The sequence below is a fragment of the Callionymus lyra genome, chromosome 17 (genome assembly GCF_982586985.1).
Source record: "Callionymus lyra chromosome 17, fCalLyr1.hap1.1, whole genome shotgun sequence".
Taxonomy (NCBI): Eukaryota; Metazoa; Chordata; class Actinopteri; order Syngnathiformes; family Callionymidae; genus Callionymus; species Callionymus lyra.
Genome location: NC_141834.1, coordinates 13,898,703 through 13,913,367, shown reverse-complemented (window position 1 = coordinate 13,913,367; position 14,665 = coordinate 13,898,703). Strand labels below are relative to the sequence as shown.

General features: G+C 40.5%; 2 protein-coding genes across 3 annotated transcripts; one reads left to right on the top strand and one right to left on the bottom strand.

Moving 5' to 3' along the window:
• The first annotated feature begins 585 nt into the window (after positions 1-585).
• On the top strand, positions 586-4,705 carry LOC148062603 (uncharacterized). The gene is made up of 6 exons (XM_087812293.1): positions 586-1,245; positions 3,131-3,289; positions 3,512-3,836; positions 3,918-4,165; positions 4,243-4,422; positions 4,496-4,705. The coding sequence occupies exons 1-6, from the start codon at positions 586-588 to the stop codon at positions 4,703-4,705; spliced, it is 1,782 nt and encodes a 593-aa protein (XP_087668419.1).
• Positions 4,706-5,821: 1,116 nt separating this feature from the next.
• Positions 5,822-13,915, bottom strand: cyth2 (cytohesin 2). Of its 2 annotated transcripts, XM_087812698.1 has the most exons (12): positions 13,714-13,914; positions 11,672-11,822; positions 11,297-11,363; positions 11,108-11,226; positions 10,954-11,034; positions 10,298-10,410; positions 10,040-10,188; positions 9,850-9,961; positions 9,356-9,432; positions 9,205-9,276; positions 7,508-7,662; positions 5,822-7,445 (listed from the first exon to the last, which is right to left on the bottom strand). In XM_087812698.1, the coding sequence occupies exons 1-12, from the start codon at positions 13,778-13,780 to the stop codon at positions 7,358-7,360; spliced, it is 1,251 nt and encodes a 416-aa protein (XP_087668824.1). In that variant the 5' UTR covers positions 13,781-13,914; the 3' UTR covers positions 5,822-7,357. The 2 variants fall into 2 exon arrangements, with proteins under 2 accessions (XP_087668824.1, XP_087668823.1); XM_087812697.1 differs by having other exon boundaries at positions 9,850-10,188; positions 13,714-13,915.
• Positions 13,916-14,665: the final 750 nt, after the last annotated feature.

The following is a 14,665-nucleotide window of genomic DNA, read 5'->3' as shown; positions in this document are numbered from 1 at the left end:
TAAACACAAAAATATTATTATGGTGATGACGGTATAGAATTAAAGCGAGGAAAAATATAACATATATATATAAAAGAAAATACAAATAAAAAAATATTAAATTAGATTAAACAAATAAAAAGCCATTGTATTAAAGTTGAATATAAAAATAAATGAAAGTACATTCAAATACATTAAATTAAAATATATTAATGATTCTAAATAAACATCATCCGAGTTCTCTCTGTATTGAAGAATCACGAGAGATTGGAGTTCAAACCGTCGCTGACACTTTGTTCGGCACTAATAGTGTTTGATCTAATCTGTCTGGACACGTTTAAGCTGTTTGGCACATCATGAAGTTCTAATGGTGTCAGAGACTGAAGCTAAGTGGAACTGAAGATGTCATTCCTGAAAGTCAAACTGCTCTTGCCCTGATTCCAAACATCAAACTCTGAATATATAAATGTGTTAAATGTTAATTCTTCCTGTAAATATTTCATATTTAAATAAGTTTAATTTGGGGGTGCTAATTCCTGTTCCATATCTTCCAGAACTTTGGATCTATAGTCGCAACTGGTTGAAGTGGACATCAGGACCAGCATCATGGGGGTCCCTGAGCTCAGATCCACCATCATCCTGTTACTTCTGTCTCTCGTCTTCAATTCTGCATCGTCCACATCCGGGTCGGACTTCGTTAACGGGGCTAATCCTCGCTTCGTGTGCACCCCCCTGCCTGCGGACGCGGACCCGGCATGTTTCCCCCCCCACGGTGTCGGTGCAGGAGGCTCCGGCAGGACCGGACATCAAAGCCCACCCCCCGCCGGCTGGTGGGGGGCGAGCGAGGAGGCCAAAGCCACCATCCTCCACCTGCGGGAGAGTCTGGTCCAGCAGAAAGAGACCATCCTGGACCAGAGGGAGACCATCCGGGAACTGACCGCCAAGCTGAGCCTGTGCGAGGGCTTCGGTCGGAACCACTACGAGGACCACCACGAGGGCCCCCACGGCTTGTCCCTGCAGCACTACAGAATCGGGGGTCACCACCAGTACGCCGACAGCGACCACCATAACAGCCATCCCGGTTACCATGGCAACCCCTTCCCAGACTCGCCACCGCATCACCCCTCGGCAGGGGGTCACAGACCGGATGGGGGGCACGGCGGCGGCCACCAGGAGAAGGACAAGCACGCCACATCTGGAGAGTCGTCTCCGGAGCAGACGGAGCGAATGTTGCAGGCGCTGAAGGAGCGACTGAACAACCTGCAGGTGAGCAGCGTGCAGCCATGACAGTCAGGGTTAAAGCAGCAATAAGTAACATTTTAAATTATTATTTCTTATCTTCTCTGGTTATTGCTTTCATTTATGCCGAGCTAGAGCGTGTTTTTAAGGACAGGTGACGCCTACACGGACTGTGCAAGCAACAAATATGTTCAATCTTAGTTACATTAAGTTAAGTTAACATTAGTTAATTACACAATTAATTGGAGAAAATGCAACAATAATATGCTAATATTCCAAGAATATTTAATAAATTATATTCCACCTTGATAATTATTTATTGATCAAATTAAATATTGATACAAATATATATTTTAAATCAAATAAATTGCTTAAAAAGAATGAATTAATCAACAAATGAAGAAGTTTTTATGTTCAAGTTTGGAGTTTCACTTGAAGGCGCAGTTATTAAACGTAGAAATGCTAACTTTCCATAGCATGTTAGCTTAGCATAGTTGGATACACAAAGTTGAAATGTTTTCGTTTAATGTTTCGCAAATATTAATTTGATTTTATGAGAAATTAGGCTTTATTAGTTGGAGACGGCAGTTGCATTAATTTCCATAACGGCTAAAGATAACTTTTCGGAAAGCCTAAAAATGGCCCAAACCCAAGTCTTTTTCTTGTTTTGTAAACGATTGTTACCATAAACAAATATGTTTATCCTTAGCAGTATTAATATAAATTACAACAATATAAGTTTAAATTCTCACAACTTCTTAGGGAAAAATGCAACAATAATCAGAAAGAAAACTGTAATTGTTGGAAAACAATTTTACGATTTATATTCTATCTTTATTATTATATATTGATGTCACTAAATACACACCAAAAAAACTTTAAAATCAAATATATGACTCATAAATATAGAATTCATTGGCGGCGAGTGCGTTAGAAGGTTCAGACGAGGTCAGTCGTCCTCAACATCGTCGTAACCGTACGTGCGTTTGTCGTGTTTGTAATCGGCAACAATAGCATCAGCGCTCGACTCTAGGACTTACGACAGGAACTATCGATGAATTTAAGACACTAAGCCAATCACTAGATGCCCAGCAGACGTCACAGGCTGATCTGGATGAAGGGAGGATGTGACATGATGCCAGGAGATGACAGAGGTGACCTGAGGATAACAGGTTCCTGTCCCTGCTGTGACTGTAGGGAGCCTTCTGGTCACAAATCAGAGGAAGAAACATATGGAAGTGTATCAGTGGCGTCAGAATATTGGATGGTTTAATTGAACATTACAAATGATGAAACATTTTATTAACCATTGGAATTAAAAAAAAAAAATATTAACAATTAATTCATGATTAAAAAAAAAGAAAAAGTTGAATATGTTTTTATTTAATAATTTAATTTAAAAATATATAATTTCTCAAATTATTATTATTTTTTTCACAAATAGAGATTAATATTAGTATTTTAATCATATTAAAATAATGATTAAATAATTATTTAATTTTTTTAATTCGTAATGCCTCCATTTTTTTAAATGATTTTATTATTTTTAAAGGCTTAGAAACTAAATTAATTCAGAAAATCTATTTTTGAATTTTATATTATATTAGAATATATAAATCTATATATTTTTTTATTATTATCACAACATTACTGTATTGATTATAAAAGACTATGAATTTAAAAAATATTAAATAATAATTGAGAAATGTTGTTTTGAATGAATAAAAATAAACTATAACAAAAAATAATTTAGAAATATTAAATAATACATCCATTTATTATTTGAATACAAATTCAACCTTTCCATAAAGAAATTATTGTATTAAATTAATGTTTTTTTAAACAATGTTAAAAAATGTAACCATTAGTACGTAAAAAGCATTAAAAGTCTGACCACGATGTTTCTTCTCAGAAGAGGAACTCGTCCATCACCTACTCCAGCTCTTTGAAGGAGCTCCTGCAGAGGAAGATCAACACTCTGGAGGATCAGCTGCATCACAGCAACCATCACCATGACGACCACGACACTCATGATGACCATGGCAACCACCACGATGACCACGACACTCACGTTGACCATGACAACCACCATGACGACCACGATGACCACGATGACCACGACCGTCACCATGACGACCACGATGACCACGACAATCACCATGACGACCACGACCATCATGATGACCATGACAACCACCATGACGACCATGATGACCACGACCGTCACCATGACGACCACGATGACCACGACCGTAACCATGACGACCACGATGACCACGACCGCCACCACGAGGATCACCCCACTGACCACATGGACGACGAGCACATCGGTCACAGCGAGAGAGGGAACGAAACCGAGCACAACGACCATCATGACGACCATCATGACGACCATCACGACGACCATCACGACGACCATGATAGCTACCATGACAACGGCCACAACGATCACGGCGACCACCACCAGGACGGTGGTCACGGTGCCGACGACCACCACGATGCCGGTGGTCACCATGGCAACGACGCGATGGTCAGCCGCGGCTACGTCGCGCGCACGTCGGCGTCCCGCGGCGGCTTCCACCCCAACAAGCTGGAGACGATGCTCAACCAGCTGGCAGGTGCTTGATTAGTCTGGGGTCAGAGGTCAAAGGTCAAACACAATTTCTTCAATTTGCATTTTCTTTTCCAACCCAAATCAGGCTCCAACAGGAAGAAGATCCACAACCCGTTCCAGATCAGCTTCCCCATGAGGACCAACTACATGTACGGACGGGTCAAGAAGACCCTGATGCAGGAGATCTTCGCCCTCACCCTGTGCCTGTGGCTCCGGGCTGGGGTGGGACCCGGCATGGGGACCCCCTTCTCTTACTCCGCCCCGGGTCAGGCCAACGAGCTGGTTCTGATCGAGTGGGGGAGTAACCCCATGGAGCTCCTCATCGACGACAAGGTGAGGGGTTGAGCCACCGCTGCCTGCACTCTCTTCTTCACCTCCTCTTTACTCACCTTCTCGTCTCGTCTTCCAAGGCCGCGACCCTGCCTCTGACCGTGAGCGACGGGAAGTGGCACCACGTGTGCGTGACCTGGTCCACCCGGGAGGGTCACTGGGAAGCCTACCAGGACGGGATCCAACGAGGGTCCGGGTTGAACCTGTCGCCCTGGCACCCCATCAAACCGGGAGGGGTCTTCGTCCTGGGTCAGGAGCAGGTAAAAGAAACGGGTTTATTCATTCGAGTGTTTTCATTTAAATGCGTCGATTAATCCTCCGCCCGCTTTCCAGGACACCCTCGGGGGTCGCTTCGACGCCACCCAGTCGTTCGTGGGCGAGCTGTCGGACCTGCAGATGTGGTCTCACGTCCTGAGCGCCAGCGACATCTACAGCCTGGCGTCCTGCGGCAGCCACCTCAGAGGGGATGTCATTTCCTGGTCGGACGCGGAGGTGGAACTCCACGGGGGCGTGGCCCAGTACCCCTTCGACCCCTGTCACTGAAATCAGGGACCCCCCCCACACACCCCCCCTTTCCTACTCACACCCGAGGCCTTCCTCATCAGTGACTTTAACAAGACACTCATGTGTCCAATCTCTCCGTAGAGACTTTAGAGGAGATTCTGGAGAAAAAAAAAGGGTTCTGACCCGGAAAGTTCTGTGACATATTGTCATTGTGTTTATAAAAGTGTTGTCTGGACTCTTGTTGGACTCCAGTCGTACAGCTAAACCACCAAAGAAGGTAGAGAAACATCGTGTTAGCAAGTTTAGCCTCGTTCAACTTTTTTAACATCTTTAAAAAGGGTCTTGAAAGTTGCTTTTGTTCTGATAAGTTTTTTTTATGTTTGACTGTGTTTTGTTGATTTGTGTATTATTGAAAAAGTGACTGTAAATAAAATATGAAATGTGGATTTTCTTTGATAAAGATGCTTCAACTGTTATAAACATGTAACTATCTTTTACTCCAGCAGGGACGTAAATCTATTCAATATTTAGTTTAATGTAATTAAAATAATATAAATGTATTAATCATGACAAATTAAGTGATTAAAATTAAGTATATTTTAATTACAAAACACACAATTTTAGAATTAAAATTGGATTTCTATATTAATAACACAAACACTCAGCAATCTAACATGTACACAAAAACACATTAGACGCACACAAAGTCACAAACTCCATAAGCAACCACATCACATACACACACTACCACAACCATCAAGACACAAACACACACACACAATTGCACCCACCATTTCGACACAAATGTTTAACCGTGACGCACACAAGCATAAAAACACACTAATAGTTTGACCTCATCATTCATCACAACACACCAACTCCACCACCGCATCCATCATGAAACACACAACTCTACAACCACATATACTGCGTCTATCACGATACACACAATACAAAACACACAATTCCCCAACCACAGATACAACTCTACCACCAGATCAACAATAACACACACACATTTATTATATGCACAATACATTCAGACAAAAAACTCCACAACCATCACAACAAACAATAGACACAACTCCACCACCACAATTAACACGACACACGCGCACACCTCTCTTCAGTCAGGATTCAGAAAAGACAACAATGTCAATCTTGTGTTTACATTTATTCGACACAGTAGTTCACTGGCACCAATGTTTTGTCATCTTTGCTACATTTACATTATGATCTCGTCTTCAGCGGCGACTCTAAAATAAGTTAAATACAAACCAATGACAAACAACGAAAGGTCCAGTTTGATCAGCATTCAGGTCTTCAGTAGTTTTTTCTTTTCTTCTCACGTTTCAGAACCGACAGTGGGTTTTGGCAACTTTGCACTTCAAGAATTGTCCAGACGGTTGAAGGTGCACCGGGCGTGCAGGGAGAACGGGAGAGAGAGAGTGACGAGTCAAGGCAACTTTAGATGCAGGGGAAACTTAAGGAGCAGCTGGAGGTCACCGGGGTGGGGGGGGGGCTTAACATTATGACCACCTCCCTTTGTAATACGTTTCCTGTCCTGTTTGTATTTGAGCAGTGGTTGAAAGTCGTCACCGTAGAGCCCGCTCATCGGTGTCGTTTTTTTTTTTTCACATCTTTAGGAAGAACTCAATCCAGAAGTGACAGCGTTTGGAAGGTGGTCATAATGACGGACGGTTGTCGTGTGAGCAGCAACAAACCCAGTGGTGATCGATTGTTTGTGAGAAAAGGTTCCCCCGACTGTCCAGACGTATATATATATATATATCAGCAGGAAGGAGCGCGACAACTGGTGGTTTGAATCCGGGGGTGAAACTAACTCCTGCTTGTGCTTTTGCTCAAAGAGTGTAAACGGCAAACGATCCTAACAGACGACCAACCCTAACGAACCGTCGTACTAGCGCCCCCTGCTGCGTTCGCCGCACACCTACAGTAGCTCGTACGAAAGAAAAAAAAACGGCTAACAAAAATAAACAATAAATTAAAATCTATGTGTAAACAAATGTGCTAAAGTCTATGTACAAAACAGGTTTACATTGTAGTGAGCTGCCCGTCTAAGAAAGACTCTCAGTAGTGGACTACACTGCCTCCTACAGGCCGGAGGAGAGGAGGACACGTCGTTTGCGGCTAAAGCTTAACCATGATCTTCTCTAAAGCAACTCTGGTGATAAAATACCACAAGGTACTTTTTTCTTTTAAGCATTTTCGACTCCTTTTCTCACTCAAAACGTATGTACCAAGTAAATATGGTTCAATCAGCTTCATGGACCGACAGCAGTTCTGGTCGTGATTCACATTATCCTGCAGGGGAATCATCTTCATCATCATTATCATCATCATCGTCGTCGTCGTCAAGAACAAGGCATTTCATCGTTAAAGTAGCAACAACGGCGAACCCGCGTGAACCGAGGCCGCGAGCTCACGTCTCCACGCTCGTTGAGAACGCAGCCTCGGCAGGCGAGTCTCTCCACCACGAGCGACGACTTTAAAAAGGTCCATTTAATGCTAAAGGAAAAAAAATAATCGTCTTTTCGTGACAAACGGGACGCACTTCGGGGGGAGGGGTGAGGAGATACATCGGCGGGGAGGAAATACTTGCGTCCCGGGTCGGGGGGGAGGAGGAGGTAAAAGGATGACGAGGGGGAATGACGACGAAACAGGAAGTGTCTACGGTTGCTCCTCCTTCTTCTTCAGGGATATACGCTTCTTGCGGGCGGCCAGCATTTCGTAGAAGGGGTCGACGCTGACGGCGGATCTGGAAAGAGAGACGACGGATCAGACGAACATTCTCAGTGTTTTTGCCGATGAAAGTTTTACTTGATGCTGTGAATCCATTCGTCCTTCTCCTCGGGCGTGGGGGCCGAGATGCGATAGACCATGTGGTTCCCCTCGACCACCCGACCGTCCGCCTCCGTCTTACAGGCCTTGATCAGCTGACCGCGGTTGTTGGGGATGTACAGCTCGAAGCAGTTCTGTTGGAACAGATCTTGAAGTTAGACTCCACCGGTCAAGGTGAAAACATCAATGATTTGATATCATGGGATGCTTGCATTGTCGCTAATGGCTAAAGTGTTAAATTATCATTATTAAAGTTATTCAACAGTGAAGGCTATATCTACAGTGTAACTAAAATTATTAGCACGATACGACAGTGTCGCTAATGGCTACAGTGTTAAATGAACATTTTTAAAGTTATTCAACAGTGAAGGCTATATCTACAGTGTAACTAAAATTATTAGCACGATACGACAGTGTCGCTAATGGCTACAGTGTTAAATGAACATTTTTAAAGTTATTCAACAGTGAAGGCTATATCTACAGTGTAACTAAAATTATTAGCACGATACGACAGTGTCGCTAATGGCTACAGTGTTAAATGAACATTTTTTAAGTTATTCAACAGTGAAGGCTATATCTACAGTGTAACTAAAATTATTAGCACGATACCACAGTGTCGCTAATGGCTACAGTGTTAAATGAACATTTTTAAAGTTATTCAACAGTGAAGGCTATATCTACAGTGTAACTAAAATTATTAGCACGATACGACAGTGTCGCTAATGGCTACAGTGTTGAATGAACATTTTTAAAGTTATTCAACAGTGAAGGCAATATCTACAGTGTAACTAAAATTATTAGCACGATACCACAGTGTCGCTAATGGCTACAGTGTTAAATTATCATTTTTAAAGTTATTCAACTGTGAAGGCAATATCTACAGTGTAACTAAAATTATTAGCACGATACGACAGTGTCGCTAATGGCTACAGTGTTGAATGAACATTTTTAAAGTTATTCAACTGTGAAGGCAATATCTACAGTGTAGAACTAAATTATTAGCACGATACGACAGTGTCGCTAATGGCTACAGTTAGGAAATAACATTAGCCTGATTCAACAGTGTTGCTAATGGCTACAGTGAAGAAATATAATTGGCATGATTCAACAGTGTAGCTAATGTCTATAGAGTAGAAGTATCATTATTAGCATGATTGGACAGTGTCGCTAATGTCTACAGTGCAGAAATATCATTAGCATGATTCAACACTGTGGCTAATGGCTACAGTGAAGAAATATCAATAGCATGATTCAACACTGTGGTTAATGGCTACAGTGAAGAAATGTCAATAGCATGACTCTACAGTGTGGCTAATGGCTATAGTGAAGAAATATCATTTGCATGATTTAACAGTGTTGCTAATGACTACAGTAAATAAATATTATTAGCATGATTATACATTGTAGCGAATGGCTACACTGAAGATTTATCAATAGCATGATTCAACATTGTCGCTAATATCTATAGAGTAGAAGTATCATTATTAGCATGATTCAACTATGTCACTAATGGCTACAGCGTAACATTAAAATCTCCTCAAAATTGGACATAATAACACAATAAACTGAGCAATTACTAAACTTGTTGGATCAATCAAGGGTAGTAGTTTTACTTTAACTATACAATTTTGAAATAGAGTATAACGTCAACTTTTCAAGCGTTAAATTTAATTTACCGGCTTCCTTGGGTCTTCAACTTCACGAATACTCAGGTTTTCCAACGGGATGATACCTCTTGGTTCCTTGTCCTGTGAGATACATAACAAATATTTAGAAAACAGGCCTCACTAGAATGATCCTGTTCTCTTGAAACGCTCGCACACTTACTGTGGTGTACTCAAAGTAATAAAGGCAGTTGTCCGTGAGAATGAACCATCGTCTCTTCCAGGTTTTTACACGTCCCCCTGAAACAAACGGAGAGAAACACCTTGTTTATTAAACAAGTTCTTACTTACAGAGAATCTCCTCTACTATCGATGGTAAACTACAACAATACATACCTCCTGAGAAAACAAGCGGCAGCAGCAGAAATCACAGGGAAGAAGCAGGTGGAGGATTTAGAGGAAGCCAGTGGATAAGAGAAATCAAAAATGAGGAGGAAGAGGAGATCATATTAGTCACACTTGAGATCAAAAGCCCTGCCATGCAGACCAGAATCGAGATCACACAAGAAAGTGAGTCTGGTGTTGGTCTCTGTTAAGGCGAAGACACAAACAGCATCTCACTGCAGAACAAACCTTCAGGAGAACAAACCACCGTCACCACGATCCTCAACCAAAGACCGATAACTGACCCACGTTAATATAAATTGATGGTCTTACCCAGTTTTAGGAGCCAACCCTCCCGGTCTGGATTGAAGAAGGTGTGTGTGAGGTCGTTGCCGTCGTCCTCCGGGATCTTGAAGGGCTCATTTTTAATGCTATCGTACAGGTTCTTAAAGACAGACGCACACAGCAGGTCAGTTTCATTGAACAGAAACTCGTCCAAAACGAGCAACAAAACTCTGCGTACTCTGAGAAGATCCTCCGGCAGATCTCCGCCCTCGTTGATGCCGCGGTTCATGGAGATGAAGCGGTCCACGCCTGGTTTGTCCCTCACGTTGGGGTTATGGAGACTAGTGTTCAGCATGATGATGGCGAACGACAGCACGTAGCATGTATCTGGGGAAATGTTTTTGTCGCTTACATTTGATCGTATGTTTCAGGACAACAGTTTAATGCAGATTAAGTGGGTTTCAAAGGAGATTAATGTGTTGGTTGTGATGTTTACCAGTGCTCTGGAAGACGCCGGGGTTGCAGTGGCAGTATCTCTGCGCAAACGCCTCCATCATTCTGTCAATCTTCTGAGCTTCACCGGGCAAACGGAAGCTCCACAGAAATTGTCTGTGGCAGAAATGTGGTCATGAGGTTGCCAAGGGAAAAAAAACACATCGTTTAGGATGTTTAAGTAATATTCATTATTAGGTATTTGGATTATTCTATTAAAGTGTTATATATGATCTGAGAAAAAAATCTTTGTTACATCAAAATAGAAATTTTCACACCATGAAGAAGTTAAAAAAGTGGTGTAAATATAAGTATTGTCCAATTGCCAGAGGCTGGAGTTGCGAGCGCTTCTATTGACTGTAAGCACTCTCTACTGACATCTAGAGGAATGCAATGGAAAATGATGCATTCCATAAATATTTGTTATATCACCTGACAGAAGGAGGTTGTTTTGTTGATTATGACACATTTAAAAGTCCGCACTACTTGCTCAAAAATAAATAAATAAATAAAACAAACTATGAATGTAAGCGGAGATAAACACCTGTAACTACAGGGTTGTCTATACATTGTTGTGAAGACTAATTGATTACTAATGCACATATTACAGTAGTATTTAACTTCACAAGGACATTGGTTGTTTGACATTTGCTTGTTTACCTGAGGGCCTGGACAAGATTAAGATCGGTGAACTCGTGGAGGTCAACAAAAGCCTGAAGAACTTTAATGTTGAAGTCGTCTCTGCAAAAGAAACAAGAGTTTTCAATAACTGACCATTGAGAAACAAAAAGAGAGTAAAAGCGTGACTCGGCACCTTTCCCCGAGATAATCTCCTATAGCCGTCTTGTTCAGACCTTCGCCTTTGTAAAGGAACTGAGAAATATCCTCCGATGTGTGTCTGAGCAACTCATTCTCTACCAGAAACACGATGCCCTGCAGCAGAACAAGCGGGAGTATGAATTTAATCAGAGCGGACAAACAGCACGGTCGTTTTGATTTGTACCTTCTTGGGGTCCATGTTGAATTTTTTCCTTCCCATTGCAACATGACGGCTTTTCTGTAGAGTTTTGCTGCACAGAGGGAGAAAGATAACGTGACCATGTATTCCCAGAGTTAATCAAACTTAAGAGGAAATAGGATACAGTCACTGCTTCACATTTTCATATTTTTATTTTAATAAGTGTGAGCTGACTCTTGATGGTGATCAGGAAAATATAATTGAAATAAATTGTGCTATAAAGTGCAAAAAGAGAAAATTAAATCCTAATTTTAAAGGTAGGCCCTTTGCCCCTTAAGGGATATTTGTGTTTATAATTTGAGTTCATCATGCTGCCCTAAATCAAAATGAACAACAAATCAAAAGTTAGCCTCAGCTCACCTCCCCTCGGTGCTGTTCTCCAGCCCTTCCACTTCCAAGATGGCCTCTCGCAATTCCTCTCTGAGCCTCTGGATCTCCTGCAGCAAGACACCTTTTCTTCGACGAATGTCTTCCAGCTCAGAGCGCTCCTCTGGGCTCAGGTCTACAGGGACTGCAGGAGGAGACGACACACATGTGAATTACTGCTGATAGTTTCTATTTTTAAATCTCATCAGGATTTTAGTTTCTCTTCTGGTAGCAGCGACTCTGAGACATAACCAATCCATCTCGGTATGACAAGAGACAAATTAAAGTGACATTTAAAATCTGATATATAAATAATATATAATAATATATATAAAATAATAGACAGAAATAGACAACGTTTTACAGACTTTACCAGATATCGACTTAGAGTGGTTTTCTTTAACAGTCATTATTAAGAGTATCCAGATTTCTCAAAAACCCTTAATGGTTGGCTCAATGCCTTCGACTGTATTTATATGGCCCTCATGAGGTCAAAGATCATGTAGAAACTAATCGTTTTATTTTGTACGTCTATTATTCCTTATTAGTCCCTTAATATGACTATGAGGTTTTATGACTTCTTCCATTATTTATTTCCCCCTCAGAAAGACCAAGAAGTGAATATAAAAGATGTTTGGAAAAATTACTATTATCAGACTTTTTAAGATGTAAAAAACACAATCAAATCTTTTTTTATAGCATATTTAGCTTGACTTCATTACTTGAATTTATACTTTTCTCTTCTTTATTTTTGCTCGACAGCCTCTCTCAACTGCTACTGTATGATAAATGCATGAGGATTAAACGTTGAAAGATATAGTGTCCAACAACGAATAGATTAGCAAATGAAAAGCTTTTTAGTGACAAAATATGTCCAAAGACAATGAAACCAAAACCTTATAAAGACAAAACAGATGCTGCAAAGAATACAAGAACTACAAGATTGAAGATACATCTTCATATCAACCATCTTATATAGAAAACACCAACTACATTAAAGAAAATCCCAAAGTGAGGTTTAGTTTTGTCATTTTCCTTTAGTCTAGTGAGAGCTAAGGAAAAACAAACATAGTACTCTGGAGTCTGGCTCAGCTCATTTACTGACCTTGTCATTTTCATTTAGTATAGTGAGAGCTAAGGAAAAACAAACGTAGTACTCTGGAGTCTGGCTCAGCTCATTTACTGCCCTTGTCATTTTCATTTAATCTAGTGAGAGCTAAGGAAAAACAAACGTAGTACTCTGGAGTCTGGCTCAGCTCATTTACTGCCCTTGTCATTTTCATCTAGTCTAGTGAGAGCTAAGGAAAAACAAACTCTGGATTCTGGCTCAGCTCATTTACAGGGCAGTTAACTGAACCACTATGAATATCAGGTTCAGCTTAAATATCATCTTCAGGTATTAAATATTCACAACATTAGTCAAAGACTGATCGAGCACACGTGATAGTTTCCCCAATATAAGGGATCACATGGAGCTGAGGGGCCACAATAGTAACGCCTCAAAATACTCGATCATAAACCACACAATTGTTGACTTTGTAGGTTAAAATCCTATTGAAAGATGCAACTTTAGAGGTGAACTGTTCACCGTGTCGCTGTGACACACGTGCTCTTTATGACACAAAACAGGACCAACGCTGCACACAATACACGACATATGAACCACGCCCACAGTCTACACCGGACCCCTTTAAACGACAGCGAGACCAGGCACCGAGTCCCCGATCACGATCGTTATAAAGCGAGACATCTTTTTTTTCTTCCTCAAAAGGCGTTGAAAACACACACCGGCACACAGCGAGTTAAATGTCCACCGTTGGTTTAGCTGCAACATTAGCCACCGATCAATATTAATCATCCTGCTCAACGAAACCCTCAACCAGAGCCTTTTAATGCTGACCACACACACCATAACCAACAAAACCACACGTGAATAAGGTGTTATATTCCATAAACTGCATTAATATCGCCAAAAAAACATTTTGACACACCTGAGATACTAGCTAAGGAAGCTAACCGCAGCTAGCCACACTTACTGTAGTCCAGGTCATCCATTTTTGGTGCTTTATTTTTAGGCATAAATATTTCAGAGTCGACTGTCATTCAATATAAAAATGACGGATATATGTTGAAATATATCCTCCGCGGGAAAAAGGGGGAAAAAGAGACAACAGCGAGTGTCGCTGGGCCGGAGACAAAGAAGGTGGCGACACGGAAGCGCTGAGTCGCTTTCTAGGAACTTCCGGTCAGTTGTTTTTCAAAACAAACACACTGCAGTAAAAACAAATATATAATTGATGGTATTTGGGTTTTTATAGCTAATATAGTTTGTGTAGCCATGTCAATATAATCGATTGATTTGATTTCACTGTATTATTTAATCGCATTTCTCATTTTGCAAAATAAAGTAATTGCTATAACATTTGTTTGAACGTGCAATATATATACTGTATATTTTTTTTCCAAGTAGTGGAGAAAAACCTCAAATGTCACTTGGGAAAAAAGTGTTGTTTTTACTTACTAGTAACAGTTTTTATTGTATTTTGACTACTTTAAACTACACAAATATACACGTCCATGAGTGGTCACTGTTGAGTTTAAAACGGACGAATCTAAATATGAGGCTTAACATTAAAAAAGTCTTGAATCAAGTGTTAAAAGTCTTAAAAAATATAACTAATGGTAAGTACGATATTATGTTGGTTTCAAATCTTCAAATATCTGTCTACAATTATATATTTTTAAAATGAAACTAAATTTAAACTATTTATTATGGACGAGAAATTTTGTGTAGGATTTTGTTTTCCAAATCAGAAAAGAACATTTCTTCAGTTGATTTATATGTTATGTTTGTTTTACCTTAAAATATACATCGGGGTAAAATTATTTGTAAACTTACAAGTTCGTAAAGTCATTTGTGTTAAATTCCATTTTTATTTATTGTCAAGTTGGTTTTAAATATAATTATAATGAAACTAAAAATCAATT

Bases quoted from the DNA above. Each gene is read 5' to 3' on its own strand.
- cyth2 (XM_087812697.1), bottom strand. From the start codon at position 13,780: ATGACAGTCGACTCTGAAATATTTATGCCTAAAAATAAAGCACCAAAA. The intron at 11,823-13,713 runs GTAAGTGTGGCT...CTCCTCCTGCAG, and splicing joins AATGGATGACCTGGACTACA to TCCCTGTAGACCTGAGCCCA. The intron at 9,433-9,849 runs GTAAGACCATCA...CGTTTGTTTCAG, and splicing joins GGGTTGGCTCCTAAAACTGG to GGGGACGTGTAAAAACCTGG.
- LOC148062603 (XM_087812293.1), top strand. From the start codon at position 586: ATGGGGGTCCCTGAGCTCAGATCCACCATCATCCTGTTACTTCTGTCT. The intron at 1,246-3,130 runs GTGAGCAGCGTG...GTTTCTTCTCAG, and splicing joins AGCGACTGAACAACCTGCAG to AAGAGGAACTCGTCCATCAC. The intron at 4,166-4,242 runs GTGAGGGGTTGA...TCGTCTTCCAAG, and splicing joins AGCTCCTCATCGACGACAAG to GCCGCGACCCTGCCTCTGAC.